At 50.3% G+C, this 27,814-nt stretch overlaps 3 protein-coding genes across 6 annotated transcripts in view; all 3 read right to left on the bottom strand.

The window, feature by feature from the left end:
* Positions 1-176: 176 nt before the first annotated feature.
* ik (IK cytokine) lies at positions 177-8,795 on the bottom strand. The gene is made up of 20 exons (XM_082548145.1): positions 8,599-8,795; positions 7,946-8,012; positions 7,757-7,849; positions 7,620-7,679; positions 7,076-7,243; positions 6,281-6,395; positions 6,133-6,203; positions 5,694-5,740; positions 5,316-5,479; positions 5,089-5,197; positions 4,791-4,830; positions 4,554-4,707; positions 4,462-4,480; positions 4,296-4,379; positions 1,511-1,598; positions 1,349-1,406; positions 1,186-1,274; positions 979-1,087; positions 503-537; positions 177-391 (listed from the first exon to the last, which is right to left on the bottom strand). Exons 1-20 carry the CDS (start codon positions 8,606-8,608, stop codon positions 364-366), a joined length of 1,608 nt encoding a protein of 535 aa, XP_082404271.1. The 5' UTR covers positions 8,609-8,795; the 3' UTR covers positions 177-363.
* A 1,670-nt stretch (positions 8,796-10,465) lies between these two features.
* ndufa2 (NADH:ubiquinone oxidoreductase subunit A2) lies at positions 10,466-12,010 on the bottom strand. Its single transcript, XM_082548306.1, has 3 exons — positions 11,870-12,010; positions 10,737-10,843; positions 10,466-10,651 (listed from the first exon to the last, which is right to left on the bottom strand). The coding sequence occupies exons 1-3, from the start codon at positions 11,971-11,973 to the stop codon at positions 10,560-10,562; spliced, it is 303 nt and encodes a 100-aa protein (XP_082404432.1). The 5' UTR covers positions 11,974-12,010; the 3' UTR covers positions 10,466-10,559.
* Positions 12,011-15,259: 3,249 nt separating this feature from the next.
* LOC309715198 (A disintegrin and metalloproteinase with thrombospondin motifs 2-like) overlaps positions 15,260-27,814 on the bottom strand; it is a 31,023-nt gene continuing 18,468 nt past the window's right edge. For all 4 annotated transcript variants that reach the window (XM_082548097.1, XM_082548100.1, XM_082548099.1 and 1 more), the window contains 19 exons: positions 27,693-27,814; positions 27,390-27,495; positions 25,881-26,024; positions 25,640-25,772; positions 23,775-23,888; positions 23,182-23,327; positions 23,016-23,105; positions 22,851-22,933; positions 21,501-21,634; positions 21,198-21,321; positions 20,563-20,643; positions 20,310-20,479; positions 20,059-20,218; positions 18,342-18,474; positions 18,053-18,263; positions 17,841-17,970; positions 17,676-17,750; positions 16,638-16,821; positions 15,260-16,389 (listed from right to left, as the gene is read on the bottom strand). The exon at positions 27,693-27,814 is cut by the window's right edge and continues 32 nt beyond it. In XM_082548097.1, the coding sequence (XP_082404223.1) occupies positions 15,639-16,389; positions 16,638-16,821; positions 17,676-17,750; positions 17,841-17,970; positions 18,053-18,263; positions 18,342-18,474; positions 20,059-20,218; positions 20,310-20,479; positions 20,563-20,643; positions 21,198-21,321; positions 21,501-21,634; positions 22,851-22,933; positions 23,016-23,105; positions 23,182-23,327; positions 23,775-23,888; positions 25,640-25,772; positions 25,881-26,024; positions 27,390-27,495; positions 27,693-27,814 (3,091 nt within the window). In that variant the 3' untranslated portion in view covers positions 15,260-15,638. The remainder of the gene's footprint in view (positions 16,390-16,637; positions 16,822-17,675; positions 17,751-17,840; positions 17,971-18,052; positions 18,264-18,341; positions 18,475-20,058; positions 20,219-20,309; positions 20,480-20,562; positions 20,644-21,197; positions 21,322-21,500; positions 21,635-22,850; positions 22,934-23,015; positions 23,106-23,181; positions 23,328-23,774; positions 23,889-25,639; positions 25,773-25,880; positions 26,025-27,389; positions 27,496-27,692) is intronic.

Genomic DNA, 27,814 nt, shown 5'->3' with positions numbered 1-27,814 from the left:
CCCGTTCACAGACATCCGTGATACAAACTCAGGTTGTGAGGTCACGACGTCACACGTGTTAAAAATGATACTAATCAGTCTGTTCCTGGCCCCGCCCACTGCAGCTCCATGGATACAGCTGATCAGCACACATCCTCCTGATTGGCCGTCTTTATAGAGAAACCGCAATCACAGCAGATGTTTGGATGTTTTTATTCTCACAAAACAAACTGATCAATAAGAACAGCTAATCAATAACAATACACACTTATCGGGGTCAGTGACCTCTGACCTCACAGCATCTCTGTACATTTACATGTTTCTAAACTAACATGAAGCCGATCGATACACGATCGATTTAGCTGCTGGGTCTGCGGGGCGTCTTCAGTATTTTGGTCTCTTCACGTCGACCCTGAAAAAAATAAGTCTTCCATCATTTATGATGTCATACATAAGGTCACTGCTGCCTGATTGGCTGACAAAGTGATAAACGAGGAGCTGAGAACAAACAGGAAGTAGTTACCCGTCAGCCTCCATCTTCTTCCTCTTCTCGATGATCTGAAACAAAAACAGCTGCTTCAGCGTCGTGTTTGATTGGTTTACAGCGTGTGTGTGTGTCTGTGTTCACTCTGCCTGTGTGTGTGTGTCTGTCTCACACGATCTGATATCGTCGTGTTGGTGTTGTTCCAGGATCAACATTGCAAGTGACCAATCAGAATGTTGTGACGTCATACTTTTGGGACTTCGGGAAAAGCCGCTGTGAAACAAAAAACTGTACTTAAGCTGCGAGAAACCGCCTCTGTCCGCCGATCAACGGACCCTGACCCTTTAATAAACGCTGAGCAGAACTGATATTGTCCTTGCAACATTGGAATTTCATAAATGCACGAATGTCTCGGCGTGCCAAAGAATAACGTCACAACAATGTGATTGGTCACTTGCAATGTTGAACCTGGAACAACACCAACACGAGGATATCAGATCATCCATCTCTCTCACCGCGCTGATCTTCTTCCACTGGCGGTCGAGCTCTGCCTTCTCATTGGTCTCTTTGAAACGTCGTGTCTTCCTGCCTTCAGACATCTTGATGCCGTACTGGAAGGCAGCCCTGTAGACACACACACACACACACAGAGTGAATACACACACACAGACACACACACAGGCTGCCTGTCAGTCAGAGCGGAGGGACACAGTAGCACGCACTTGGGCAGCGCCTCCTTGTTGTTCATGTAATCCGAGTACTCCTCCTGAGTGTCGAAGTCCCAGCGGCCCAGAGGACCCTTCTTATTGCCCTGGAACACACACAGAAAAGCATCATGTTGCTGTGTGAGGATGAGCTGCAGTGCATGCTGGGAGTCAGAGTTACCTGGTCCATCTTACTGTAGTCCACCTCTTCATCACTGTCCACGGCCAGGTCGTCCATCCTACACACACAGATGTAGTCACACACACCTGAAGGTTAACGCACCGTGTGTCTGTGCGTGTCTGTGCGTGCATCTGTGTGCGTGTCTGTGTGTGTGTGTCTTACGTAGCAGGGTAACACTCTGCGTATGAGTTTGATCCTCCAAAAAAATCTCCCAGCTGCTCCTTACTGGAGTCTCTCCTCTGAGAGCCAGTACACACCAGCTAAGGACAAGTACTGCAGTAACACCACACACACACACACACACACACACACACACACACACACACACACACACACACACGCAGTACTGGTGTCGGTACCCTGTATCACTGTACCACATACATACATGTATCTATATTGTGTATTTTCTTGTGTGTAGTACTACAGTTGTTCAGTACGCTCACGCGTTACCACTCCCGCTCACGCGTTACTACTCCCGCTCAGGCCGTACTACTCCCGCTCACGCGTTACTACTCCCGCTCACGCGTTACTACTCCCGCTCAGGCCGTACTACTCCCGCTCAGGCCGTACTACTCCAGCTCCCGCGTTACTACTCCCGCTCAGGCCGTACTACTCCCGCTCACGCGTTACTACTCCTGCTCAGGCCGTACAACTCCCGCTCACGCGTTACTACTCCCGCGTTACTACTCCCGCTCAGGCCGTACTACTCCCGCTCACGCGTTACTACTCCCGCTCACGCGTTACTACTCCCGCTCACGCGTTACTACTCCCGCTCAGGCCGTACTACTCCCGCTCAGGCCGTACAACTCCCGCTCAGGCCGTACAACTCCCGCTCACGCGTTACAACTCCCGCTCACGCGTTACTACTCCCGCTCACGCGTTACTACTCCCGCTCACGCGTTACTACTCCCGCTCACGCGTTACTACTCCAGCTCAGGCCGTACTACTCCCGCTCACGCGTTACTACTCCAGCTCACGCGTTACTACTCCAGCTCAGGCCGTACTACTCCCGCTCACGCGTTACTACTCCAGCTCACGCGTTACTACTCCAGCTCACGCGTTACTACTCCCGCTCAGGCCGTACTACTCCCGCTCAGGCCGTACAACTCCCGCTCAGGCCGTACAACTCCCGCTCACGCGTTACTACTCCCGCTCACGCGTTACTACTCCCGCTCACGCGTTACTACTCCCGCTCACGCGTTACTACTCCAGCTCACGCGTTACTACTCCAGCTCACGCGTTACTACTCCCGCTCAGGCCGTACTACTCCAGCTCAGGCCGTACTACTCCAGCTCAGGCCGTACTACTCCCGCTCACGCGTTACTACTCCCGCTCAGGCCGTACTACTCCCGCTCACGCGTTACTACTCCCGCTCACGCGTTACTACTCCCGCTCAGGCCGTACAACTCCCGCTCACGCGTTACTACTCCCGCTCAGGCCGTACTACTCCCGCTCACGCGTTACTACTCCCGCTCACGCGTTACTACTCCAGCTCAGGCCGTACTACTCCCGCTCACGCGTTACTACTCCCGCTCACGCGTTACTACTCCCGCTCACGCGTTACTACTCCAGCTCACGCGTTACTACTCCAGCTCACGCGTTACTACTCCAGCTCACGCGTTACTACTCCAGCTCACGCGTTACTACTCCAGCTCACGCGTTACTACTCCAGCTCACGCGTTACTACTCCAGCTCACGCGTTACTACTCCAGCTCACGCGTTACTACTCCAGCTCAGGCCGTACTACTCCCGCTCACGCGTTACTACTCCCGCTCAGGCCGTACTACTCCCGCTCAGGCCGTACTACTCCAGCTCCCGCGTTACTACTCCCGCTCACGCGTTACTACTCCCGCTCAGGCCGTACTACTCCCGCTCAGGCCGTACTACTCCCGCTCACGCGTTACTACTCCCGCTCAGGCGTTACTACTCCCGCTCAGGCTGTACAACTCCCGCTCACGCGTTACTACTCCCGCGTTACTACTCCCGCTCAGGCCGTACTACTCCCGCTCAGGCCGTACTACTCCAGCTCCCGCGTTACTACTCCCGCTCACGCGTTACTACTCCCGCTCAGGCCGTACTACTCCCGCTCAGGCCGTACTACTCCCGCTCACGCGTTACTACTCCCGCTCAGGCGTTACTACTCCCGCTCAGGCTGTACAACTCCCGCTCACGCGTTACTACTCCCGCGTTACTACTCCCGCTCAGGCCGTACTACTCCCGCTCACGCGTTACTACTCCCGCTCACGCGTTACTACTCCAGCTCACGCGTTACTACTCCAGCTCACGCCGTACAACTCCCGCTCAGGCCGTACAACTCCCGCTCAGGCCGTACAACTCCCGCTCAGGCGTTACTACTCCCGCTCAGGCGTTACTACTCCCGCTCAGGCGTTACTACTCCCGCTCAGGCCGTACTACTCCCGCTCACGCGTTACTACTCCAGCTCACGCGTTACTACTCCCGCTCAGGCCGTACTACTCCCGCTCACGCGTTACTACTCCAGCTCACGCGTTACTACTCCAGCTCACGCGTTACTACTCCAGCTCACGCGTTACTACTCCAGCTCACGCGTTACTACTCCAGCTCACGCGTTACTACTCCAGCTCACGCGTTACTACTCCCGCTCACGCGTTACTACTCCCGCTCAGGCCGTACTACTCCCGCTCAGGCCGTACTACTCCCGCTCACGCGTTACTACTCCCGCTCACGCGTTACTACTCCCGCTCACGCGTTACTACTCCCGCTCACGCGTTACTACTCCCGCTCCATCCCAGCAGCTGTGACATCACCGGAACACCTGAACCCCATACAGGTGAGCGAGAACATCACCTGTAACACAACATGAGCACAGACTTTACCTGCGCACAGGTAAACCAGCTCAGACAGAAGCTGGTGTGGTACAGTAAGCCCCACCCACTCATACAACAGTCCAATCAAAAACAAGGATATGGCTCCTGGCTCTGCCATTGGCTGCCCGCTGCTCCTGCAAACTTCTCATTGATCATCTTGATCTGGTCTCTGACTGATCCTGGACCTGCCACAGACGCAGCATCCATCAGTTATCGATCAGCTGTCATTGGTCAGAACGATCGTGTGAGTCACAGTGAGGAGCTTACCTGTGTCCACCTCCATCACCTGCAGAGACACACACACAGTTAGAACCACACGGGTAAACCAGGCACAAACAAACCCCACCCCCCAACATCACCTGGTGCTCGTCGCCTCGCGGTTTCTCAAAGTAGGCGTGTCTGCGGCTCTTGGTGTCGTCGTCACGGTCACGCTCCCGGTCTCTGTCCCGGTGACGCTCTTTCTCTTTGGTGGGTTTGGTGGACGGTATATAGTCCCCGATGTCCTCAAAGATACTGAAACACACACACACATTATAAACACACACACACACAATAAACACACACACTCGTGATGAGGCGATGTGGGGTGAACTGACCTGAGATCAGCCTCTGGAGCTCTCTTATCGTCCAGTTTACCTGAAACACAAACAGGTGAGTGCTTGACTAAGAAAAATGGTCTGTATTTATATATTTATATATATTACTCGTCCCTAAGGACCCCAAAGCGCTTCACACATCCAGTCATCCACACATTCACACACTGGTGATGGCAGCTACATTGTAGCCACCCTGGGGCGCACTGACAGAGGCGAGGCTGCCGGACACTGGCGCCACCGGGCCCTCTGGCACACCTGCAGAGCGTCAGGAGAACATCCAGCAGCTGTGCAGACTCACCTTTGTCCTTCTTCTTGATCTTCTTGTGGCGGGTTCCCTGCCTGAGGTAGGACAGGATCTGAGTCAGCTTGGAGATCACAATGTCATTGGTGGTCAGGGTGGTCTGAGCCTGAGAGACAGAACATGAGAGAACGTGAGGGAACGATCTCAGGGCTCTGCGATATTGAAATCATTCAGCTGGAGAACTCGGATGTTTTGGCGATGACGTGGCGAGGACTCGGCCTCACCTCCATGCTGGGACAGTCCGCCTTGCTGCGGATCAGCGTGGTGGGGATGTCGGTGTCGGTGAACTCGTCGTCCAGGTCGACCACGTACGCCATCCTGCCGGGCAGGAAGAGCTCGTTCCTCTCAGTCACGCCGGACCTGAACACCACGCGGTAGATGTTCCTGCCTGAGCGAACACGGAGACACCGGGAACGCCGGGTTCAATGTTCACGTTCATATGATTTCTCCACCAAAATATTCACGTTGTTCTAAAAAGATTCCGTTTGATCCGGAGACGATCCTCCTTTATTCCTGAACGCTCCAGACTCACAACAGTCACACCTCCCCTCCCTCACCTCCTCCTCCCACATCCACACCTTCCTCCAGAAAACATGACTCACCCAGACGAGTCTTAAACTCCATCTTCTCCTCGGGCTCCACGTCCTTCCTGACAGACAGGGGAGGGGTCAAAGGTCACACGGAGACAGGCAAGAGATCAAAGGTCATATAGAGATAGATTAGGGGTCAAAGGTCACAGATGGGTACATAGACAAGTAAAAAAGAGGGGGTCAAAGGTCACACAGACTGATAGGTGCGGGAGTCAAAGGTCACACAGAGACAGGCAAGGGATCAAAGGTCACAGGGACAGACAGATTAGAGGTCAAAGGTCACACAGATGGGTGAGGGGGTCAAAGGTCACACAGATGGGTGAGGGGGTCAAAGGCCACACAGAAAGATGAGGGTCAAAGGTCACACAGACAGACAGGTGAGGGGTCAAAGGTCACAGAGGCAGGTGAGGTTCTGATCACAGGGCTGCAGCTCTGCTCCATGGTTCCTTACTTGGCTTCTTTCTGGACCTTCTCCATCATGTCTTCTTCTTCCTTCTCCTTGCTGGTGATCTCAGCTCTCACCTGTAACACACACACAGGTAAACAGCTGAGCAGGTAACACACCCGCACAGGTTATCCCGACGACCGCGACCTCTGACCTTCTGCAGCAGGGCGAAGTCCAGACCTTTCACCAAATGAGTGTGCTCCATGTCACCTCCCAAGAACTTGGACTCCTGGATCAACTGACGCCGCTTCTCTGCTGCCGACTTATCGCTGACATGCACACACAGACACACGCACACACAGACACACGCACACACAGACACACGCACACACACGCACACACAGACACACGCACACACAGACAGACAGACACACGCACACACAGACACAGACACACACAGACACACGCACACACAGACAGACACACACACACGCACACACACACACACACACAGACACACACACACACACACAGACACACACACACAGACACACGCACACACAGACACACGCACACACAGACACACACAGACAGACAGACAGACACGCACACACAGACACGCACACACAGACACGCACACACAGACACGCACACACACACACAGACACACACACACAGACACACGCACACACAGACACACGCACACACAGACACACACAGACAGACAGACACACACAGACGCACACACAGACAGACACGCACACACAGACACGCACACACAGACACGCACACACAGACAGACACACAGACACGCACACACAGACACGCACACACAGACACACAGACACACGCACACACAGACACACGCACACACAGACAGACAGACACATAGACACACACACACACAGACACACGCACACACAGGTGAATGATGAGAGTTTAGTTAGAATGATAATGACCCGTTCCTCTCGGCGCGGCCATGTTGGGGTCATCGATGGCTGGTACTCACGCCTCGGCGGTCGGCCCGACAGCTCGGTAGTTTGCCGTAGTGCTGATGAGTTCTGTCTCCTCGTAGTCCTTGTTGACGCCATCTCGCCGCTCTCTCGCTCGGTCTCGGTACTTCTCGGCGAGCTCGCGCTCACGCTCCATCTCCTGCTGACGCAGCTTCGCATAGTAACTGCAACCAAACCACAGCTGATCAATAATCAATAACATGCATTTGAGGGTCAGAGCGGCGCCGTCTGAGACCCTGAGTGCTGTGGACTGCTGTATGTGTCGACATATTTAACGCTCTCGTGCACATCACAGGTGAAAACGTCTGTCCAGGCTTTTTATTATTAATAATAAAAACTGTTAAATGTCGTGAACATTCATTCCTTTCCTTCCAGAATATTCCCGTGTTTCCACAATCCCGTCATAATCCCGGCTAATGTTAACAGTCCTGTGATGCGCCCAGCTGCCATCTTTCACTCAGCGAGCTATCAGCTCTGTGGAGGCCAGGTGACCTTTGACCTGCAGTTTTCTGATGTAACAAACGTCCAATCGGCACCCACCTCTTCTTCTTTCTCCTCCTCGCTGCGGGGTCCTCATCCTCGTTGTAGTCCCTCGGCATTCTGGGAAATTAAAAACACAGACGTGTCAGCTGTGCTGCGAGTAAACACCCGTCTGCTCTCTCCGTGACATCACTCACTCATGATGTCTGGACTTGGAGGGCGGGGCCGAGGAGGGCGTTGCCCGCGGCGTCATCAGCAGCTTCCTGAAGTCATCATTGGTCAGTTTGGACCTGAGGACAGATGGAAACACACACATTAAAACAAAGAAATACACAGTAACACAGCAGTAGCAGCGAGGAGTGTGTATCAGTGTGTGTGTGACTCACTGAGCTGCAGCTCGGTGGTCGTCCATGTCGTGGCCCTCAGGAGCCAGAGGGTTGGAGTACGTCTCAGCTGAAAGACAGGCAGATGTTAGAGCACAGGCAGATGTTAGAGCACAGGCAGATGTTAGAGCACAGGCAGATGTTAGAGCACAGGCAGATGTTAGAGCACAGGCAGATGTTAGAGCACAGGCAGACAGCAGGGCCGCCTCGTTTAAAAGGACACAGTGGGAGCTGCTCTGCTCTTTATATGTTCCCTGTTTTACACTGAAACAAATAACTGCAGATTTCATGGAAACTATTTGATTTCGACGTAAACCGGCTTGGCCCATGTGTAGAGGGACTCCTTCCCCGTGCTACAGTTTTACTAACAACCTCTCAACAGACGGAGCAAGGCCGCTTTAAAGCGGCAGAAGTGTGAGCGGAGTCTGGTGTGGCGCAGTGAGAGGAGAAGCTTGGCTAATAGCTGCTGTCAGAGGCTTTTTCTGTTCAACTGTTCGGTCCAGTTCAGCACTCATGCTCCCAAAGCCGTGTTTATTTCAATAATGTATCGAATAATTGCTGTTTTTATTGCATCTGTTTTTAAGTAAACAAACAGCTAACGGCTAACAGCCCGTAAAATGACTGTTAGCATGCTAACATGCGGAGCTAACGCTTACTTTCAGGCATCTCTGCGGGCAGCTGCTTCTCCTGCGGTCTGAATCTGGCACGGTCCGGTCACAGGGACAAACTAAGGCTCGGTGTTCGGGTTTCTCTGAGCTGCTGCGGGTCTCTTTGCTCCAGCCAAGCTCCGAGTTAGCTGTGAGGAGAGCTACCGTGCTGTGACGTCACGTCCGTTTTAGTTAGAGAAGAGACACAGCACCTCCTGCAGGAGGAGAGGAGACACCGCAGGACAGACAGCGGCGTCAATGAACACCGCGAGATAAAAAACACAACAAAATTGTACAAATCCGGTTAAAATGAGTTGAAAATAGGAAATAAATAAAAAAATAAAGTTATAATAAAATACAGGCCAAATACTGTCTGTGTTTAAAGATCATTTTCATGTAGTTTAAATAAGGAGTTCTTTGATTTGATGGAGGAAAGGTTTGTTCTGCGTCACTGAGGTTTTTATTCACAGCTCAACTTTGTTCCTCACACACTGAAACACCCGCAGCTCTCCTGCCCGGTCACGTGTTGTTTCTCTGGCTCACAGCGCCCCCCGCAGGTCAGCGGAGCCACAGCTGAAGGTTCTCCAGGACCAGCTGGTGCTCGCTGCTGCGCCACCTTCAGGACTCACACAGCTTCACTCAGAGCTCCTTCAACAAACTCCAAACTCCAGATAACCAGCAAAGTGTTTGTTTCACTGAGCCTGAACCATCTAAACCAGTCAGACCTAAACAAACCCTCTAATTCCAGTAAAACCACATAAACCTGCCAAGAGGCAATGAACTGCCCTCCAAGGTGCTCAGGAACTTTTACTCGTGCACCATAGAGAGCATCCTGGCGGGAAACATCTTAACCTGGTTCGGTAACAGCACCATGCAGGACAGACGAGCTCTACAGAGGGTTGTGCGTTCAGCTGAGCGCACCATCCGCTCCGAGCTCCCTGACCTGCACTCAATCTACAGCAGGCGGTGCTGGACCAAGGCCAGGAAGATGGTGAAGGACCTCAGCCATCCCAACAACAGACTGTTCTCTCTGAGGTCAGGAAAGCGATTCCGCTCCCTGAAGACCAACACAGAGAGACTGAGGAGGAGCTTCTTCCCGCAGGCGATACGGTCTCTCAATCACACCACCACACAGTACTGACCCACACATATGGTTCTTACACACACACTGGACTTTCTGGACTTTGTTTCAGTTCATTACTTAAATCACGCTGCTGTTATTGTGTATATATTTATATTTATATTTCTTCATACATTCTTATATAGTTCTATATTGTGTATTTTGTTGTACAGTTATTTTATTTTCAACTTTAATTTATATATTTTATCTTATTCTTCCCAGTTAAATTTACCCTTCATTCTAATTTGTGTTGTACAGTTATTTCATTTTTAACCTTAATTTATATTTTATTCCTTCCTAGTTAAATTTACCCTTTTTAATTTTTCATATTTATTTCCTATCTTATTCATAGCCTTTTCCTTTTTTGTTTTCTTTAGGTCACGAGCAGTTGTCCAAGCATTTCACTACATATCGTACTGTGTATGACTGTGTACGTGACAAATAAAATTTGAATTTGAAACTGAGTCTGTTCCTATTAAGAAACCTTAAAACCAGTTAAACTACGTGATCCTCCTAAAATATCAGTGAACTTCCTGTACATTTATACACTCAGAGTAAAAATATCTGAAATCCAGTTAAATGCTCCCAGGAAACTCGTTTTAAAGAGCAAATTAAACTTCTTATTGCTAATTTCAACATAAACAGCCTGTGAAATAATCTGACTTTAACTCGGGAAAAACTTTGGATGTGTCAATAAACTCCCAGTAAACCCACAGAAGCCCTGCTGATGGACCCAGTGACCTCACAGTAAACAGAGACCTTCACATGTTCACTTTATTCACATCAGCACATTTACAGAAACAAAAACAGGTGAGTGAATGGACTGAACCACTGCGGGCTCAGACGGGGGTCAGGGCTTGGACTGAGCCAGAGTCTGCAGAGCTTTGGCCACCTGATCAGCTGACATGTTCTCCACGGAGACGCTCGTCTCTTTCCCAAAATCTGAACAGAGACAGGGATCAATAACAGGTCAATACACAGGTGACGCATCTGAGTGTCCCGTGATGCGGAGCGTGAGGGGGCTCACCGTATCGGGCCCAGAGCCGGGCCTGGACTCCAGAACACTCCCGGATCAGGATGGGGAATTCCGGGTTGGACCTCTTCAGGGTCACGTAGTTCTGCTCCACAAACTCTCTGAAACACAGGGGGGAGGGGGGAAGGTCAGCTGACCTGTGACCTGACAGCAGGAGCCTCACCTGTCTGAGTTTCACCTGAACAACTGTTTATTAATCCCACATGAAGTGATGATGTCACAGAGACATAAACAGTGACAGCATAGATGACACTAATCAACGTACGCCGAGGCGTCCGCTCATCAGACGGCGTCCTCTGCAGGACGTTCAGTCAGAGGGACCCTGAACCTGCAGGTGAACTACAACAAAATGAAAAATAAAGCATGGCCGCTGTTTATTCATCTGCTCATCATTATTCTGTTACTAATGAACGGATTGATCCATAAATCAATACTCTGTCACGTGTCAGTGTTTTCCTCACATGACCAGATTACCAACAGTCTGCGTGCTCTTATTTTGAAGGGTCAGTCCCTGCTAATGGGCAGCGAGGAGCTGAAGGAGCTCCTTAATCTGACCTCCAGCTCCTCGTCTCCTCCATAACCTGACTCCTGCTGCAGGTCAGCTCTCTCTCCTCAGCTAATCACAGCGTGACGATGATGAAATCTCCTTCACCTTCATCTGTCTGTGGTCCCGTGGGTTCACACGGGTCACAGCCGTGAGTCATACTGTGATCATGGATCCCGAGTGGCCGGCTCAGGTGTGTGTGTGTGTCACTGCGCAGACTCAGAGGTCTCCACCATGAACAAACATCTGGAACATAAACTACATAAGACTCACAGCTGAACATCTGCAGGAGCCAGGGCTTCTGTCCAGATGTGAGTCAAACCTCTGCCTCAGTGTGTTTCCTTTAGCAGCGTTGTTGTTTACTGAGCTGCTGCTCTCATCTCTCTTTATGAGTCTTCACGTGCTCAGACACATTTATCCTGACAGCACTCACAGGGGTCAAACCTGCAAACCTCTCACTGTAAACCCGAGTCCGCGACGCTGTTAGCCGCTAGCTGTTAGCCGCTAGCTGTCCTTCGCTAATGACCGCTCTGTAAAACCATCACCGGCTCTTCTCGCCTCAGCAGCCCGGCTCTGAGCTCACCTGGCCCCCTTACTGGCCGCGGAGGTCTGGCAGAGATGCAGGCGGATTTCTCGGAGGTTTTTACCCAAAGTGGAGCCCAGACTCCTCACCACGGCGGCCGCCATCTTAGCTTCCTGTCAAGGACGGAGTGTGTCACTGCAGCCCCGAGTTTATCCTGACAGGAGCAACGTCCAACCCCGAGTTTATCCTGACAGAAGCAACATCCAGCCCCGAGTTTATCCTGAGAGGAGCAACAATCAACCCTGAGTTTATCCTGACAGGAGCAACATTCAACCCCGAGTTTATCCTGAGAGGAGCAACAATCAACCCTGAGTTTATCCTGACAGGAGCAACATTCAACCCCGAGTTTATCCTGACAGGATCAACAATCAACCCTGAGTTTATCCTGACAGGAGCAACATTCAACCCTGAGTTTATCCTGACAGGATCAACAATCAACCCTGAGTTTATCCTGACAGGAGCAACATTCAACCCAGAGTTTATCCTGACAGGAGCAACGTTCAACCCCGAGTTTATCCTGACAGGAGCAACATTCAACCCCGAGTTTATCCTGAGAGGAGCAACATTCAACCCCGAGTTTATCCTGACAGGAGCAACATTCAACCCCGAGTTTATCCTGACAGGAGCAACATCCAACCCCGAGTTTATCCTGAAAGGAGCAACATTCAACCCTGAGTTTATCCTGAGAGGAGCAACGTTCAACCCCGAGTTTATCCTGAGAGGAGCAACATCCAGCCCCGAGTTTATCCTGACAGGAGCAACATTCAACCCTGAATTTATCCTGACAGGAGCAACATTCAACCCTGAGTTTATCCTGACAGGAGCAACATTCAACCCTGAATTTATCCTGACAGGATCAACATTCAACCCTGAGTTTATCCTGAGAGGAGCAACATTCAACCCTGAGTTTATCCTGACATGAGCAACATTCAACCCTGAATTTATCCTGACAGGAGCAACATCCAGCCCCGAGTTTATCCTGACAGGATCAACATTCAACCCTGAGTTTATCCTGAGAGGAGCAACATTCAACCCTGAGTTTATCCTGACAGGAGCAACATTCAACCCTGAATTTATCCTGACAGGAGCAACATCCAGCCCCGAGTTTATCCTGACAGGAGCAACATTCAACCCCGAGTTTATCCTGACAGGATCAACAATCAACCCTGAGTTTATCCTGACAGGAGCAACATTCAACCCTGAGTTTATCCTGACAGGAGCAACGTTCAACCCCGAGTTTATCCTGACAGGAGCAACATTCAACCCCGAGTTTATCCTGAAAGGAGCGACATTCAACCCTGAGTTTATCCTGAAAGGAGCAACATTCAACCCTGAGTTTATCCTGACAGGAGCAACATCCAACCCCGAGTTTATCCTGAAAGGAGCAACATTCAACCCTGAGTTTATCCTGACAGGAGCAACATCCAACCCCGAGTTTATCCTGAAAGTAGCAACATTCAACCCTGAGTTTATCCTGACAGGAGCAACATTCAACCCCGAGTTTATCCTGAAAGGAGCAACATTCAACCCTGAGTTTATCCTGACAGGAGCAACATCCAACCCCGAGTTTATCCTGACAGGAGCAACATCCAACCCCGAGTTTATCCTGAAAGGAGCAACATTCAACCCTGAGTTTATCCTGACAGGAGCAACATCCAACCCCGAGTTTATCCTGAAAGGAGCAACATTCAACCCTGAGTTTATCCTGACAGGAGCAACATTCAACCCAGAGTTTATCCTGACAGGAGCAACGTTCAACCCCGAGTTTATCCTGACAGGAGCAACATTCAACCCCGAGTTTATCCTGACAGGAGCAACATCAAGCCCCGAGTTTATCCTGACAGGAGCAACATTCAACCCTGAGTTTATCCTGAGAGGAGCAACATTCAACCCTGAGTTTATCCTGACAGGCAGACACTGTTTTGAGTGGTTTCTCTGGTCGTTTATTACAAACAGTTAGCTCTTAAATAAATTCACAAAGTATCTCAAATCATATGTCAAATAACTCAATTATGTTTCACAAGATTTTACTATTTTAATGATCCATAATGGTGAAAAACACCTTTAAGCACAGATATATTTTACTTTAAATGAACCTGAACTGCTGTTTCACTGCAGATTAAAGACTGACGACTGATGTCCACACATCAGTCAGCAGGTGTGTGATGTTGCTCTGGCCAGCAGGGGGGCGTTCCCCAGACCCCCTGTGAAGGACTCTGATCATCAATCAGTTATCAGTTACAAAGAGATCAGTTAGTAACATCAGCCGTGACATCAGCCGAGATGACTGTGTCTGACGGAGGATCGGATCAGGACAGGGTGGAGTTCCTGTCTGTGGTTGGGGATGCTCTGGTGGAGGTCTTCTCTCTGCAGAGCTGCCCAGTCTCAGCAGTCTGGGAACCACAGATTCATGTTGGGGATAAACTGGTGAACAGTGGACGGACACGTGACTGCTCTGGTTATGAACGTGACTGGTTCCAGAGTGATTTTTACATTCTGGTAGAAAGAGGAGGGATGTGAACATCTAACTTACTTTTTCTTTTCTGATCTGATAATTCATTTTTTCTGTTTCTGTGTTTCTTTTGTTATATTTGGGTTTGTGGGCTGTTTGTGTCTGACCATCTGTTCCCAGGCTGATGTTCTTCATCGTCCTGAAATGACTCACGCTGCTCTGAGAACACATTTACTCACAGTTTAGTCTCGGTGGACCCGCGAGCGGGTTTTTATGTTTTGATTGTTTTCTGGAGGAGACGGAGGGACAAACACAGAAAGTCGAACCATGTGTGACGTGTTTTCAAAGCAGTCAGCTTTTTCCACTGAGCGCTCCCAAACACGAAGCAATTCATCTGATCTGGATTCAGTTTGATGTCCCACAGACTGCAGCTGGAGGAGAGTTTACCGGCAGAAAAATATCTGCGACAGCCTGAAGACACGAGACACAAACAGAGATCTGATGCTGATCGTATCCAGCATGAAGCCGCACGCGTCCCACAGGACGATTAGCTTTAACCAGCACCGACATCACCGACAGCATCTCAAACACTGAACAGAACGGTTAGACTCCTGCACACAAAGTCATCTATGGTGCACCTCTGTGAAGGCCCCGTCAATGCTGAACCATATCTGCAGGTGCAGGAGCAACATCTGCTTCCATCCCCAAACAGCACTCCAGCAGCACGGCTCCAGACTGACCTGAGAACAGGCCACACCTTCACTGCAAGCATCTGCAGCCTCATGAAACCAAAATACAACAAAACAGATGCTGAGATCAACACCAAGGAAACATCAGGTTTCAGCTCAGAGGGGACAGCATGAGACGCTGTTTATCAAAATCAATAACACTGATCAGTTTGTTCCTGTGCTCTCGGTTTCTATTAAAGGATTCACTGCTTTTATTTTCATGGTAAAAACAGGGCTGGATTTTATTTTGACTTCACAAACAGAAATCATCAGTCGGGTTTCAGAGAAGACAAAAGCACAAAATGTTCCTGACACCAGAAAGCGTGAACGTGATCCAGATGTTCATGATTCAGAGGCACAGCAGCAGCTGGATGAGACTTTATTCAGAAACAGGATTATTGGTACAAACATCATGATGGTGAAACAGACCCGGGGCCTTCTGAGGATCGCGTCCACGCTCGCGCCTCTCGTGGACGAAGGCCGCTCCGAGCACAGGTGGAGGTTGTTTCAGTCTGTTTCTCATTAGCGTTAGCAGGAAGTGCGACGTCGCACGTGTCGGGACGAGCAAATGGCCAGGGGAAATCTGCGCTCAGTGCTTCCTGTCAGTCCGGCTCGCTCTGATGCGGCTTTGCCGCCGCAGAAGGTCCTGCCGTCGTTTCTCGTTCAGGAGCTGCTGGATGCGTTTGTTATGCGTTCGCTCGTGGACCTGAGGCATCCGCGGCACAAAGTAATTCTGCTGTCCTCGGCTAACGTCGCTGTCAAGTCCGACGATCTGGTACTGGACCTCGTCCACCGAGTTGTTCTCTTTCTTTGATAGCGAGAAGAAGGACGATGAAGGTAGCGCCGGTTCAGCTTCGGTCAGGTTGACTTGACTTTGGAGGCTACGCCCTCCTGAGGATGTGGTGTTGTCACCAGGATCAGGCGATGATGTGGTGGAGAACTCTGGGATGGCAGAAGTCCAAACCAGCGCCGGCGTTTGGTCTTCAGTGTCAACAGTCTCCATGGTAACTGCAGCAGGGGGCATTGTGGGAGAATTCTTCCTGAACACATGTGTTGGAGCAGTTTGTGTGGTAATAGTATTACTGTCAGTGGTGGTTGGAGTACCCGGAAGCTCATTCAGGCCGGAGGAATCCTCGTAGGAAGAGTACTCGCTGTACTCATCATAATCCACGTAGACAAAGTCACCGGTGCTCCGTCTGGTTGGGGGTGGAGTTACAGTGAAGCTGCGCGTCAGGGTGGTGGTGATGATGTCACGAAAGACATCACTGATGGCACGGCTGCTGTCGGACCAGGTGGAGGTGAGCGCTGACGTCGTGATCTCTGTGGTCAACCTCCAAGAACTAAAAAGACAAAAACAGAGTTCAGGTCTATGGCCCCGCCCTAAACCCGCCCCTGCTTCCTGCTTTAAATGAACACTTCAGTGTAAAGCCAATCAGCAGTTTCACGGTCAGCTCACTCCTGCTCTACACTTTTATTTTCAGCTTTGTCGATGTATCACGCGTTTGTCTGACTGCAGGTTTTGCTCTGTTTGAGACTGGGACTCAGTTATATCTTTCTAAGACTCCTTTTGTTACCCGTCATGTCTGACCTGCTGTTCTCCGTCGGTGTGATGGTGCCACTGAAGTTGCTGGAGATTCTGGATTTCGTGGCATTGTTGAAGTTATCCTCACTACAGGACTTGCAGCACATCTGGCGGTATCCGATGATAGAGCAGTACCGACTCAGCACCTCCATTCGACAGAACGCCGAGCGGTCGCCGCGGCACGGCTGCCCTACAGACAGAACAGTAGGACGGTGTGAATCCTGACACGTAAGACCTCAGCTACAAGTTTTACTTCAGTGGTTTGATGGGTTAGTGTGATCCTCAGAGATGTGTTAAGACACAGCAGAAAGACACGAAGCAGAAACTGTGATAGGCTATAAACAGTAAAATAGCAAACAGGAGAAATGTAAACAAAAATAAGAGAAGGGGACTGAAAGTGCGAAAGAGCTTTGAAGTGGTGCAAAGAAAGGACTTGGACTGAACTGAATCTGTGAGTGTCCTGAGTGATGAGGGTTACTCATGGCTCACAATGGTGGGTGTGGGCAGGTAGTGTTTGTTAACAGTCTGACTGGTCCAGGTGAAGAAGCTGGTTGGGGCGATCGTGGCTCAAGAGTTGGGAGTTCGCCTTGTAATCGGAAGGTTGCCGGTTCGAGCCCCGGCTTGGACAGCCTCGGTCGTTGTGTCCTTTGGCAAGACACTTCACCCGTTGCCTACTGGTGGTGGTCAGAGGGCCCGGTGGCGCCAGTGTCCGGCAGCCTCGCCTCTGTCAGTGCGCCCCAGGGTGGCTGTGGCTACAATGTAGCTGCCATCACCAGTGTGTGAATGGGTGGATGAACGTGTGGATGACTGGATGTGTAAAGCGCTTTGGGACTAGTAAAGCTATACAGATACAGGCCATTTACCAGGCCATTTGAGTCTGGAGGTGTGCGACCTGACTGACCTGAGACACCGACCAGAGCATTGATTCTCAGCAAACAACAGGACAGAAACCCTCAGACTCAGACCACAATGTTCAGGAAGCAAGAGAAGAAGACGAGGACGTAAAGACAGACGGCAGACAGAGCAGGAGTCAGAGCGCTTTACTTGAAGAGATCTTTGGAGCCGGGAAGCTGGGGTTGGACCTGGACAGCCACTGAATGATGGCATTCTTCTGGTCACCTGCAGGGAGAGCAGCAGCACTGTAATTCCCAGCATCCATCCTTTTCCTCATTGCAACAAATGTACGGTACATGACTGGTCAGTGCCTACCACCGCAGGGCGGAGCCAGGCAGGTGCGTGTCGTGATTGGCCGAGGCTCGCTGCAGTTTCCAGCTGAACTCTCGGGATTGGAGCACGCGACCTGACGCTCCTGAGTCCCGTTCCCACACGAGACCGAACACTGCGTACACAGAGGGATCGATCAGACTGATCAGGTATTGATCTGTGGACATGTGCAACTCCTGATAAACGGATCTTCATACCAGAGTCCAGGGCCCGGCTCTCCACACAGCGGGGCAGGGGAAGCGGTTACAGGGTTGTTTAGTCTCTGGTCGGTCATCGCCGCAGAGCCTGCTATGCACAGAGTGCCGCTGCTGCCCCCTGGGGGAGTTCTGCAGGCAGCTCACCCAGCGACGCTGCCACCCAGTCTGACCGCAGGAGGAGCTGCAGTCCTCCCAGTCTCCGGTCACCCAGCTGAGGGGAAGACATGCATCAAAAGAAGAAAAATGACTGGGTGACTGTGGGTGTGTCACGTGACCTGTAGCATGTTACCGTGCCGGGCTGCAGGCCTCGGGGTTACAGCTGCGGCTGATGGCTCTCGGTTTGCTGATAGTGGAGCAGAACATCCTCTGAACCATTTTCCCATCAGCCTTCCTCCTGCAGCCGAACCTGGTGTACTGTTTTCCTGAAAACAAGGAAACATGACAGTCAGTGGTGGTCCTAGGCGAACTCCCCCCCCCCCACACACACATGCATAAAACATATTAAAGATTGTACATTGACATAAAACTGATGTCAATGATACGGTTAGCGCCCAGTTAGCTCCTAGCATTTCTCAACAGCTCTGCCTCCTTTTCGACTACCGGGACATTTAAACAATGGATAATCCGTATACAAAGAAATTCATGCTTTTCTCCTCAACAGAGAGCGTCCCCCGATTGAGCAACAGCGCCGTAAAATAAGAAGAATGGCGCCGAATTACAGAGTTAATAATGCAGACTTTGTAATATCTCACGTGTAGATTCATCAGCCAGATGAAGTGTTTACTGACAATTGACAGTGATAGCGCACATCATTATCACTATTCCAACAATCCTCTCCTCACAGACAAGCATAAACACACTCGACTGTCACTAAATCAGATTTAACACACGTTTGTAATGACGCTAATTCAGTTTACAATAGGGTTCATTTGCTCAGTCAGCAGGTGGCGGTATCCTCGTACACTGGGGAGTAAACTGCCATTAAACGAACAGAAGAAGAAGAAAACCCTGCACATGCGCGGTACGGATCGGGGAGTCCTGATCCGTAACTATCTTTTTAATTTTCGTTTTTGTCTACATTATATTGAAATGTTTCATTATTTAAGAGATACTTGTTATTCTTAACATCTTAACAGATACTCTGACCTGTAACTATCGTAAAACGCTTCGACCGGAAGTAGAAACCTTTGGCGCATGCGGAGTACGGATCAGGTTTCCGGTACGGATCGGGTAGTGACAGGGCCTGTGACATTCCCAGTATGTGCTGGCTGATGTCGGGGCAGCATGAGTACGAGCAATTTATTTATTTTTTGCCGATGCCCGTGATGCCGCCTCCCACCAAGATGCCGCCCCGAGCAACCGCCCATGTCGCCCGTATCAAAAACCGCTACTGATGACAGTTAACTGAAGTACGCCACAGCTGTTAGCCGTTAGCTGTAAGCTATTAGCTGTTAGCTGAGCTGTGTACCTCAGAGACAAGAGAGCCGATTCATGACACTGAGATATCTTAGGCTTGGCTCATACTGACAGGAAGGCCTGGACCTACATCAGCAGTTGGTCCAGTTGAGAAGCCCATGTAGTTAAAACAATGGGAGGCACACACATTTCACCTCTGACGACAGACTCAGACCTTTGACCTTTAAAGGGGAATGCTGGGAAATCACACGGAGTACCATTTTTTCTGGTGTAGTCAGGAAGTCTGTAAAGCGTAACAGATATCTGGACTTCTTGGCTGTTAGTAAAATAAATCTTGTTCTTTGCTCACAGATTATAGATATGTAGAAACATGTTTATAGAGGAATACGCCTCAGTGAGCAGGAAAGAACTGAGCTCAAGGCCTAAAATCATTATTTATCCCTCTTTCTGCAAAAAAGTCCATGTATTCCCAAATTAAGACGACATAATAAGGCAGAACAGAAGAGCTGGGCTGACTCAGAGAAGGTGTAGAAGATGGATGATGGAGTATCGAGGAGTTGAAGTTCTAATGTTTGGAGATTCTCAGGTACCTCCTCCACAGGGTTTGGAGCAGTGCGACCACTTCTTCAGGGCCCACTCGTAGAAGATGGCGTCCTCCTGCACCAAGTTGGACTCCAGCGAGGACCGCAGGCGATCCTGGATGATGTACTTATAGGACACCGTCACCTTTGAGTCGCCATGAGAACGGACCTGACGGACAGGAGACAGCGGGGTGTTGGTAGTTCTGGTTTGTGTTAGACACACCGTGGACACTCTTGGCTTCACACACCGATGGACTTACCATGAGCACGACTCCATACTTCAGCGGCCCGGTGGTCTGGATAGACTCCTCCTCTTCCTCTTCAGTGTTCCTGTACTCCCAGGCCACGCCCTTTTCAATCACCACTCTGGATTCTGGGAGCTCGTGTTCGTCATTGAGGAAGAGATGACCTGTGTCCTGGTTCTTCATGGCTGTAGCAGGAAACAGAAAGACAGGGTGTTTCAAGAAGACCAAGGAAAAATAGGAAATCCTTATGCGTGTTCTTGATTCTTACCCAGGATGTGAGGAGTCCCCTTGAACTCCTGGATCAGCAGGTGTCGAGCTCCTTTGGGGATCTCCAGGATCTTCAGGTAACCTGGAAACAATAATCATCCAATAATGAACCGTCCAATAAAGGATCAGGATTCATGCAGCAGGAAACATCAGGAGGGTGTGAACAAACATCTGAACCACCAGCCTGGTCCAGATAAACTTTCAACCTACCTGCAGTTCCTCTGGTGTCCAGCAGAGGCAGCAGTGAGTCAGTCCTCATAGACTCCCATGTTAAAATAAACATGTTTACAGCCGGATACACGGACTGTTCTGTTCTACACGGATAACTTAAACCTGTTTATAGCTCACCTGTTTAAATTATTTTAAGGCTTAAAGTCTGCATTATTGTGGGCGTGGCCTCTTTGACTGACAGGTGGATGGTGACCCAGATGGCTGCAGCTGCTAGTTGTCTGTAAGATTGACCTGAACCGGACCTCTGGACCAGCCTCTGGGCTGTTGGAGCCCTTTGGAGCATTTTTAATGACATCATGTGACCAATAACGTGGCTGCTGTGACGTCACTGTACTAACAGAAGCTGAGCTGCAGGTTTGAGTGAATTTAAGCTTAAAACCAGAACTCAGTCTCCGCTCGGTTCACCTTGTTTCTTGGTGCTGCGGGTGAAGTTTCCTTTGACGATCTTACAGCTGGAGTTATCTCCTCCACACACTCCACATCGGTCCTCCTGCTTGTCTGAAGCAATCTGACCATCGCAGCCAACGTGCTGCAGGAGACGAGGAGAAGAGGAGAGGAGGAGAGGAGATGAGGAGATGAGGAGAAGAGGAGTTGAGGAGAGGAGGAATGAGTCAGGACCACATTAAATAAAAGTTCACTGAAACAGTAAAACGTGACACAGTTCTTCAGTCAGAGGTCAACACACAGAAACTGAGACACAATAAAGACCTCACACTCTCCTCGGACGCAGACACTGTAGACGTCGTCATAGGAACATGGCGTCCCATCATGCACCATTCTTTTCATTGACACTGCGGCCGCCGTCTCCTTCGACTGACAGTACAGACGGCAGCGCTCGTCAGCTGTGACACACAAACGAGTCAGTGCAGGAGCTTCACATCATTCTGGAAACATCTGCTGACATCTGCTAACGTCTGCTCGACACTAAAGAGTTAAAGGGGGAGAGTTTTCCTCCAGCAGCAGATTCCTCACTGATGACTTTTACATGTGCGCACGCACACACACAAACACACACACGTTTCTATGTCTCTGTGAGGACCCTCAGTTACATAATGTATTTCCGAGACTATAAATCTGAAGCTGGAAACCTCGTCTGAATCTCCAAACAGGCCTTTAAAGGTTTGTCCTGAAGCGTCCTCACAGAGCACAAATCTGTCCACCAACGTCCTCTGAAGCAGAAACGTCCTCACTGTAGTGCAGCGGTCCCCAACCCCCGGGCCTCGGACCGGTACCGGTCCGTGAGTCATTTGGTACCGAGAGTTGAGGCTCAGGTGTGAAATGTTTGGTTTTCAGGGTTTTTATCGGTTTTCAGCGTTATTTTGTTATTGTTTTTATCGGTCTGTTCACGCGTGTTATGAATAAATCTTCTTTTTTTCGGTACCGGTACTAGTTTTATTTCGTTGTATTTATCCGCGACACCTTAAAGGCCGGTCCGTGAAAATATTGTCGGGCATAAACCGGCCCGTGGCGCAAAAAAGGTTGGAGACCGCTGCTGTAGTGGACATATTTGTCCTCAGAGTTCCACAGCAAAGAGCAACCGTCCTGCTGCTCTATGTGGACAGGAGCCAGAAGACCTGCGTGTGTGTGTCTTTCTCTCTGTGTGTGTGTGTGTGTGTGTGTGTGTGTGTGTGTCTTTCTCTCTCTCTCTGTGTGTGTGTGTGTGTGTGTCTTTCTCTCTCTCTGTGTGTGTGTGTGTGTGTGTGTGTGTGTCTTTGTCTCTCTCTGTGTGTGTGTGTGTGTGTGTGTCTTTCTCGCTCTCTGTGTGTGTGTGTGTGTGTGTCTTTCTCTGTGTGTGTGTGTGTGTGTGTGTGTGTGTCTTTCTCTCTCTCTGTGTGTGTGTGCGTGTGTGTGTGTGTCTTTCTCTCTGTGTGTGTGTGTGTGTGTGTGTGTGTCTTTCTCTCTGCGTGTGTGTGTGTGTGTGTGTGTGTGTGTGTGTCTTTCTCTCTCTGTGTGTGTGTGTGTGTGTGTGTGTGTGTGTCTTTCTCTCTGCGTGTGTGTGTGTGTGTGTGTCTTTCTTTCTGTGTGTGTGTGTGTGTGTGTGTGTGCGTGCGCGCTCACGGTCAGGGTGTTGGTACGGCAGCCAGTGGTGTTTCCGGCCCTCGTGTTCAAAAACAGGGTCCCAGACTTTGCACTGATCCTCCCTGAAACACAATCAGAACATCACAGCTGCTCACTTGACCCCTGTGAGGAAGGGGGAGGGGCCGGGCAGGTAACAGCACTCACCTGAAGTCTGTCAGTGGGGGGCAGTTCTCTTGGCTGCACAGCTGGAACTCGTAGGTGTTTCCGAAGCAGGTGCGCCCCCCGTTGGCCGGACTGAGAACAGCGATGGGTTAGTCTTACTGATTGGCGCACCTGACGTGTGACACCACATAACTGACAGCTCACTCACATTGGGTTGTCACAATGTCGGGTCCGAAACCTGACCCCGCCCCCACATGTCCGGGAGCAGCTGCCATATGGACTCCACGACCCCCAGCCGCCATCTTGTCTCAGAAGGTTAGGGGTCAGCTTCATGCAGTAACCTCTGAAACAATGCTGCAACAGGAAGTTAGCGTTAGCGTAAAGACAGGAAGTACAGGAAACCAAACCAGCCATACTTGTTCAGTTTGTCTCTACCTGCCCTGTCATGAACTTTGACCTCTAACTGAGGCCCGTCTTTGATGGAGCCGTTTGGTTTTTTGCTTGGTGTGACTTACTGGGACGTGCACTCCTGAGAACACCTGTGAATAATGTTTCTCACTGCAGAATGAAGGAAATGATCTTATTCAGGTTCCCAGGCTGATGGGAGGCAGCAGTTGCTTCTCTGAGATCACTGGAGATGTTTTTCCTCTTTAGCATTGTGCTAACAGACACCTGAACACTGCAGACCTGCAAACTGCCCAAACTTGCATGATCAGGTGTGTTTGAACTGCAACACCTGGCTGCTACTTACCTTTTCATGTCCTATAGAAGCAGTAAGACTCAGCCTAAATCTGTCCTCACCTTCCCCGGCCCACACTTGGTCCCGTCGAGGGGCGGGCCTTTCTTGGTCTTACAGTAGAACGGGTTGTTGTAGTCGCTGCACCACAGCTGTTTGCAGGGGTCAGTGTTCGTGTACTGCAGACACATGATGAGAAGGTCATTGGCTGCTGATGTCACAGGAAGCATGAACGTCATCACTGCTTCAGCCTTCAGAAACACTTCTGTCTGTTCCACATCAGAACACATTTAATCTTATTTCCTGAACATCAGGTCACATGACCATCTGGGAATCCATTGGCTATCAGCTACTCTGAGGATGAGCGCCAGTATCTCAGAGACTTCCTGTTCTCATCAGCAGACACTGTTTATGAAAGCAGACAGTTTAAAAAAAGATGAAAGCACGATAAGCATTTCACTGCATATCGTACTGTGTATGACTGTGTACGTGACAAATAAAATTTGAATTTGATTTTGAATTTAAAAGTGAATAAAGTAAACTTGTGGTCAGACAATGGCGGTTTGTCTGGGGTACTTCCTGTTTATCGCCTGCACCCAAAGCACCACAGAACCAGACATCTCATGTGTGGAGGTTATTACCGTGATAAAGAGAGGAAACGGACACATTCTCAGGCAGCGCGTGATGACGAGGGAAAGATAAAACCTCGTGTTGGCACCCTGCTAAGATTTCTCAGAACAGGAAACGTGGCGAACACGGCGGCGTGAAGAAACAACCAGCAGGTAAACATCAGCTCGGGGAAGCCTTCAATGAAGCAGCACTGTAAAGTTTTCTATGAGATGTCCAGATGTGAGCTGAGGCCAGCAGCAACATCTGCTGAGGATGTTAGCTAGGAGGTGACGTTACCGTGGAAACCGCTCTGGAGAGTGTTTAAAAGAAGCCGTCAGACGGATCAGCTGAGCTGAAGACTCGAGGTTTCCATCAGGACGCTGCAGTGAAGCAGCTTCCTTCAGTTCAGCTCTGATTGTTTTCCTGCTGGATCACATTTCCTCTCAGGATTTAAAACAGATTTTCCACCAGCCTCCAGCCCCTGTTTCCTCTGGCTGCTCCAGTTTGTTTTCCTCACAGAACACAAATGTTTACATCACTTCATCAAAGCCGGCTTCAGTTTCTCTTTTGGCTCGTGGGGAGCAAACTCTTTCATTAACGACTGTTAAACTGTTTTCTCTGCACTTACACTGACAACTTTGTTTTTTCTGCTTAAAAAACAACTTTCTGATAAGGAGACATCGTGTCAGTGCAACAACAGCCATCAATCATCTCCTGAGGTCTAATGTTCAGCTGGAAACTTTGGGTCCAGGCTTTCATCTGTAAGTACCACCCAGCTAAACACTGCTGCAAACCCAACAGTAACTGCTGATGGCAGCAGCCTCGGCCAGCAGAACAGTGGGACCCAGCATCAGCTCCAGTACAAACCCCGCCTTCCACCACGCTGATGCTCATGGTAAAAAATAAAAACAGTCGCTTATGAAACCTGCTGAAGCGTGGGCTGGTTCTCAGATGGGACCGAGGTAGAACATGTCCCACAACATGTGGAAAACGTGAAAGAGTGCAGATCCCAGCCGGATCGAGCACTGTATCAGAACAAGTCCGTTCCTCACGACCCAAACCCCCCAAACCCCCACAGCCACGGCTCAGAGCTGATTTAAAGAGACCTGCACAATATCAGGGAGACGTTTTTAGTGTTGGACCTGACTGGCACACTGTTCAATCAAGTTAAAAACCTAAATGAAAGTTATTGGAAAGATTAAGTATTTTCCTGTACCTGGTGTTTATGTGAGTTTTATATTGTTTCTCTCTTTTCTCTGAAATGTTTTCACATAATTTTATAAAGTTAATGCAAATATTTAGTACAGACAGATGGACGTACTGCGGTACAGAGACTGTATCCTGGTCCAAAGTCGAAGCGGCACTGTTGGTCCATGGAGTACTGGAAGCCCGGCAGCTGAGGCTGAGCCGGCCAGTTGTGGTTGAACGGGTCGTCACGCAGACAGTCGTACGTGCTGCAGGCACGCAAACCGAGCTCAGTGCATCAGGTTAAGACTTTAGTATTTCTGCTTTGTACATCAGCAACACTTAGTAGACGTTGTAGTATTATTCACAGTACTCACTGCAGGTACTTGTGCAGCTCCCTCCAGCTGCACCTCGACCAGTGGTAACGGTGGAAGGTGGCCTGAACCTGCGGAGACATGATGCTGCCCAAAGGCACGTCGTCACCGCAGTCATTCGCCTCGCCGTCATGTTGCATACCCAATCTGCATGGACGGAGAGAGACAGAGACTGAAGACAAACAGCAGGACGCTCACTGCAGTCAGTAACTACTGAATGTTGCACAAAGGCGTCTCTCCACACAGACGCCTGAGCACTGCGTGTGTTTCTGAAAACACAACACAGTGAACACGGAAACTGTCTCTGGTTTCCAGAAATGAGAACATGCGTCACGTTCGTGCGTCATGTTTGTGCGTCACGTTCGTGCGTCACGTTCGTGCAACACTTTTGTGTGTCATGGTCGTGTGTCACGTTCGTGCGTCACGTTCGTGCATCACTTTTGTGTGTCATGGTCGTGCATGTCCATGCGTCACGTTCATGCATGTTCGTGTGTCACGTTCGTGCGTCACGTTCGTGCGTCACGTTCGTGCGTCACGTTCGTGCATGTTCGTGCATGTTCGTGCGTCACGTTCGTGCGTCACGTTCGTGCGTCACGTTCGTGCATCACTTTTGTGTGTCACGGTCGTGCGTCAAGTTCGTGCGTCACGTTCGTGCGTCACGTTTGTGTGTCATGTTCGTGCATGTCCATGCGTCACGTTCGTGCATGTTCGTGCGTCACGTTCATTCATGTTCGTGCATGTTCGTGCGTCACGTTCGTGCATGTTCGTGCATGTTCGTGCGTCACGTTCGTGCATCACGTTCGTGCGTCACGTTCGTGCATCACTTTTGTGTGTCACGGTCGTGCGTCAAGTTCGTGCGTCACGTTCGTGCGTCACGTTTGTGTGTCATGGTCGTGCATGTCCATGCGTCACGTTCGTGCATGTTCGTGCGTCACGTTCATGCATGTTCGTGTGTCACGTTCGTGCGTCATGTTCATGCGTCACGCTCGTGCGTCACGTTTGTGCGTCACGTTCGTGCATGTTCGTGCATGTTCGTGCGTCACGTTCGTGCGTCACGTTCGTGCATCACTTTTGTGTGTCACGGTCGTGCGTCAAGTTCGTGCGTCACGTTCGTGCGTCACGTTTGTGTGTCATGTTCGTGCATGTCCATGCGTCACGTTCGTGCATGTTCGTGCGTCACGTTCATGCATGTTCGTGCATGTTCGTGCGTCACGTTCGTGCATGTTCGTGCATGTTCGTGCGTCACGTTCGTGCGTCACGTTCGTGCGTCACGTTCGTGCATCACTTTTGTGTGTCACGGTCGTGCGTCAAGTTCGTGCGTCACGTTCGTGCGTCACGTTTGTGTGTCATGGTCGTGCATGTCCATGCGTCACGTTCGTGCATGTTCGTGCGTCACGTTCATGCATGTTCGTGTGTCACGTTCGTGCGTCACGTTCGTGCGTCACGTTCGTGCGTCACGTTCGTGCGTCACGTTTGTGCGTCATGTTTATCCTTAATGTTTGTGTGTCTCACAGATGTCCTGTTTCGTGTGCAGCTACAAAGGCCGAAGAAAATCCGTCCTCCAAGACGAGAACACAGCTGCGATGCAACTGGCATATGCCCGTAACTGGAGCGTAACCTGCAGACACACATGACAGGGTCAGAGGTCAAGGGTCATTTGCCATCTGGTACCATTGTTAATTCTACACCTGGTAATCAGTGTGGTCGGTTTTTGTAGTATCCTGCTTCAGACTTCAGTGGCCTGGATAACTGAGCACCTACACGGACATTGTGGTAGTAGTACTTCTAGCAGTATCAGTGGTAGTGGGGTATTACCCTGCATGCCGGTGGGGCCGAACTCCTGCCTGGTCAGGTAGATGGTGTGGTCGTGCTGCTCAGCGAGACTCTGCTCTCTGTGCTGGAGATACGACCATCCACATACGTTCTCCAAACTCTTC

Source organism: Aulonocara stuartgranti (assembly GCF_965226115.1).
Source record: "Aulonocara stuartgranti genome assembly, chromosome: 10".
Classification (NCBI taxonomy): domain Eukaryota; kingdom Metazoa; phylum Chordata; class Actinopteri; order Cichliformes; family Cichlidae; genus Aulonocara; species Aulonocara stuartgranti.
The sequence above is the reverse complement of the archived record's forward strand: the minus strand, read 5'-3'. Positions and strand labels throughout refer to the sequence as shown.

What these genes read in the sequence shown, in the direction of transcription:
- ik (XM_082548145.1), bottom strand. An exon ending in GGAGTTTAAGACTCGTCTGG is followed by an intron (nt 5,480 to 5,693) that starts GTGAGTCATGTT and finishes GTGTTCGCTCAG; the next exon opens with GCAGGAACATCTACCGCGTG. An exon ending in CGGACTGTCCCAGCATGGAG is followed by an intron (nt 5,198 to 5,315) that starts GTGAGGCCGAGT and finishes TCTGTCTCTCAG; the next exon opens with GCTCAGACCACCCTGACCAC.
- ndufa2 (XM_082548306.1), bottom strand. Translation starts at nt 11,973, where the DNA reads ATGGCGGCCGCCGTGGTGAGGAGTCTGGGCTCCACTTTGGGTAAAAAC. An exon ending in GCGGCCAGTAAGGGGGCCAG is followed by an intron (nt 10,844 to 11,869) that starts GTGAGCTCAGAG and finishes CCTGTGTTTCAG; the next exon opens with AGAGTTTGTGGAGCAGAACT. An exon ending in CCGGCTCTGGGCCCGATACG is followed by an intron (nt 10,652 to 10,736) that starts GTGAGCCCCCTC and finishes GTCTCTGTTCAG; the next exon opens with ATTTTGGGAAAGAGACGAGC.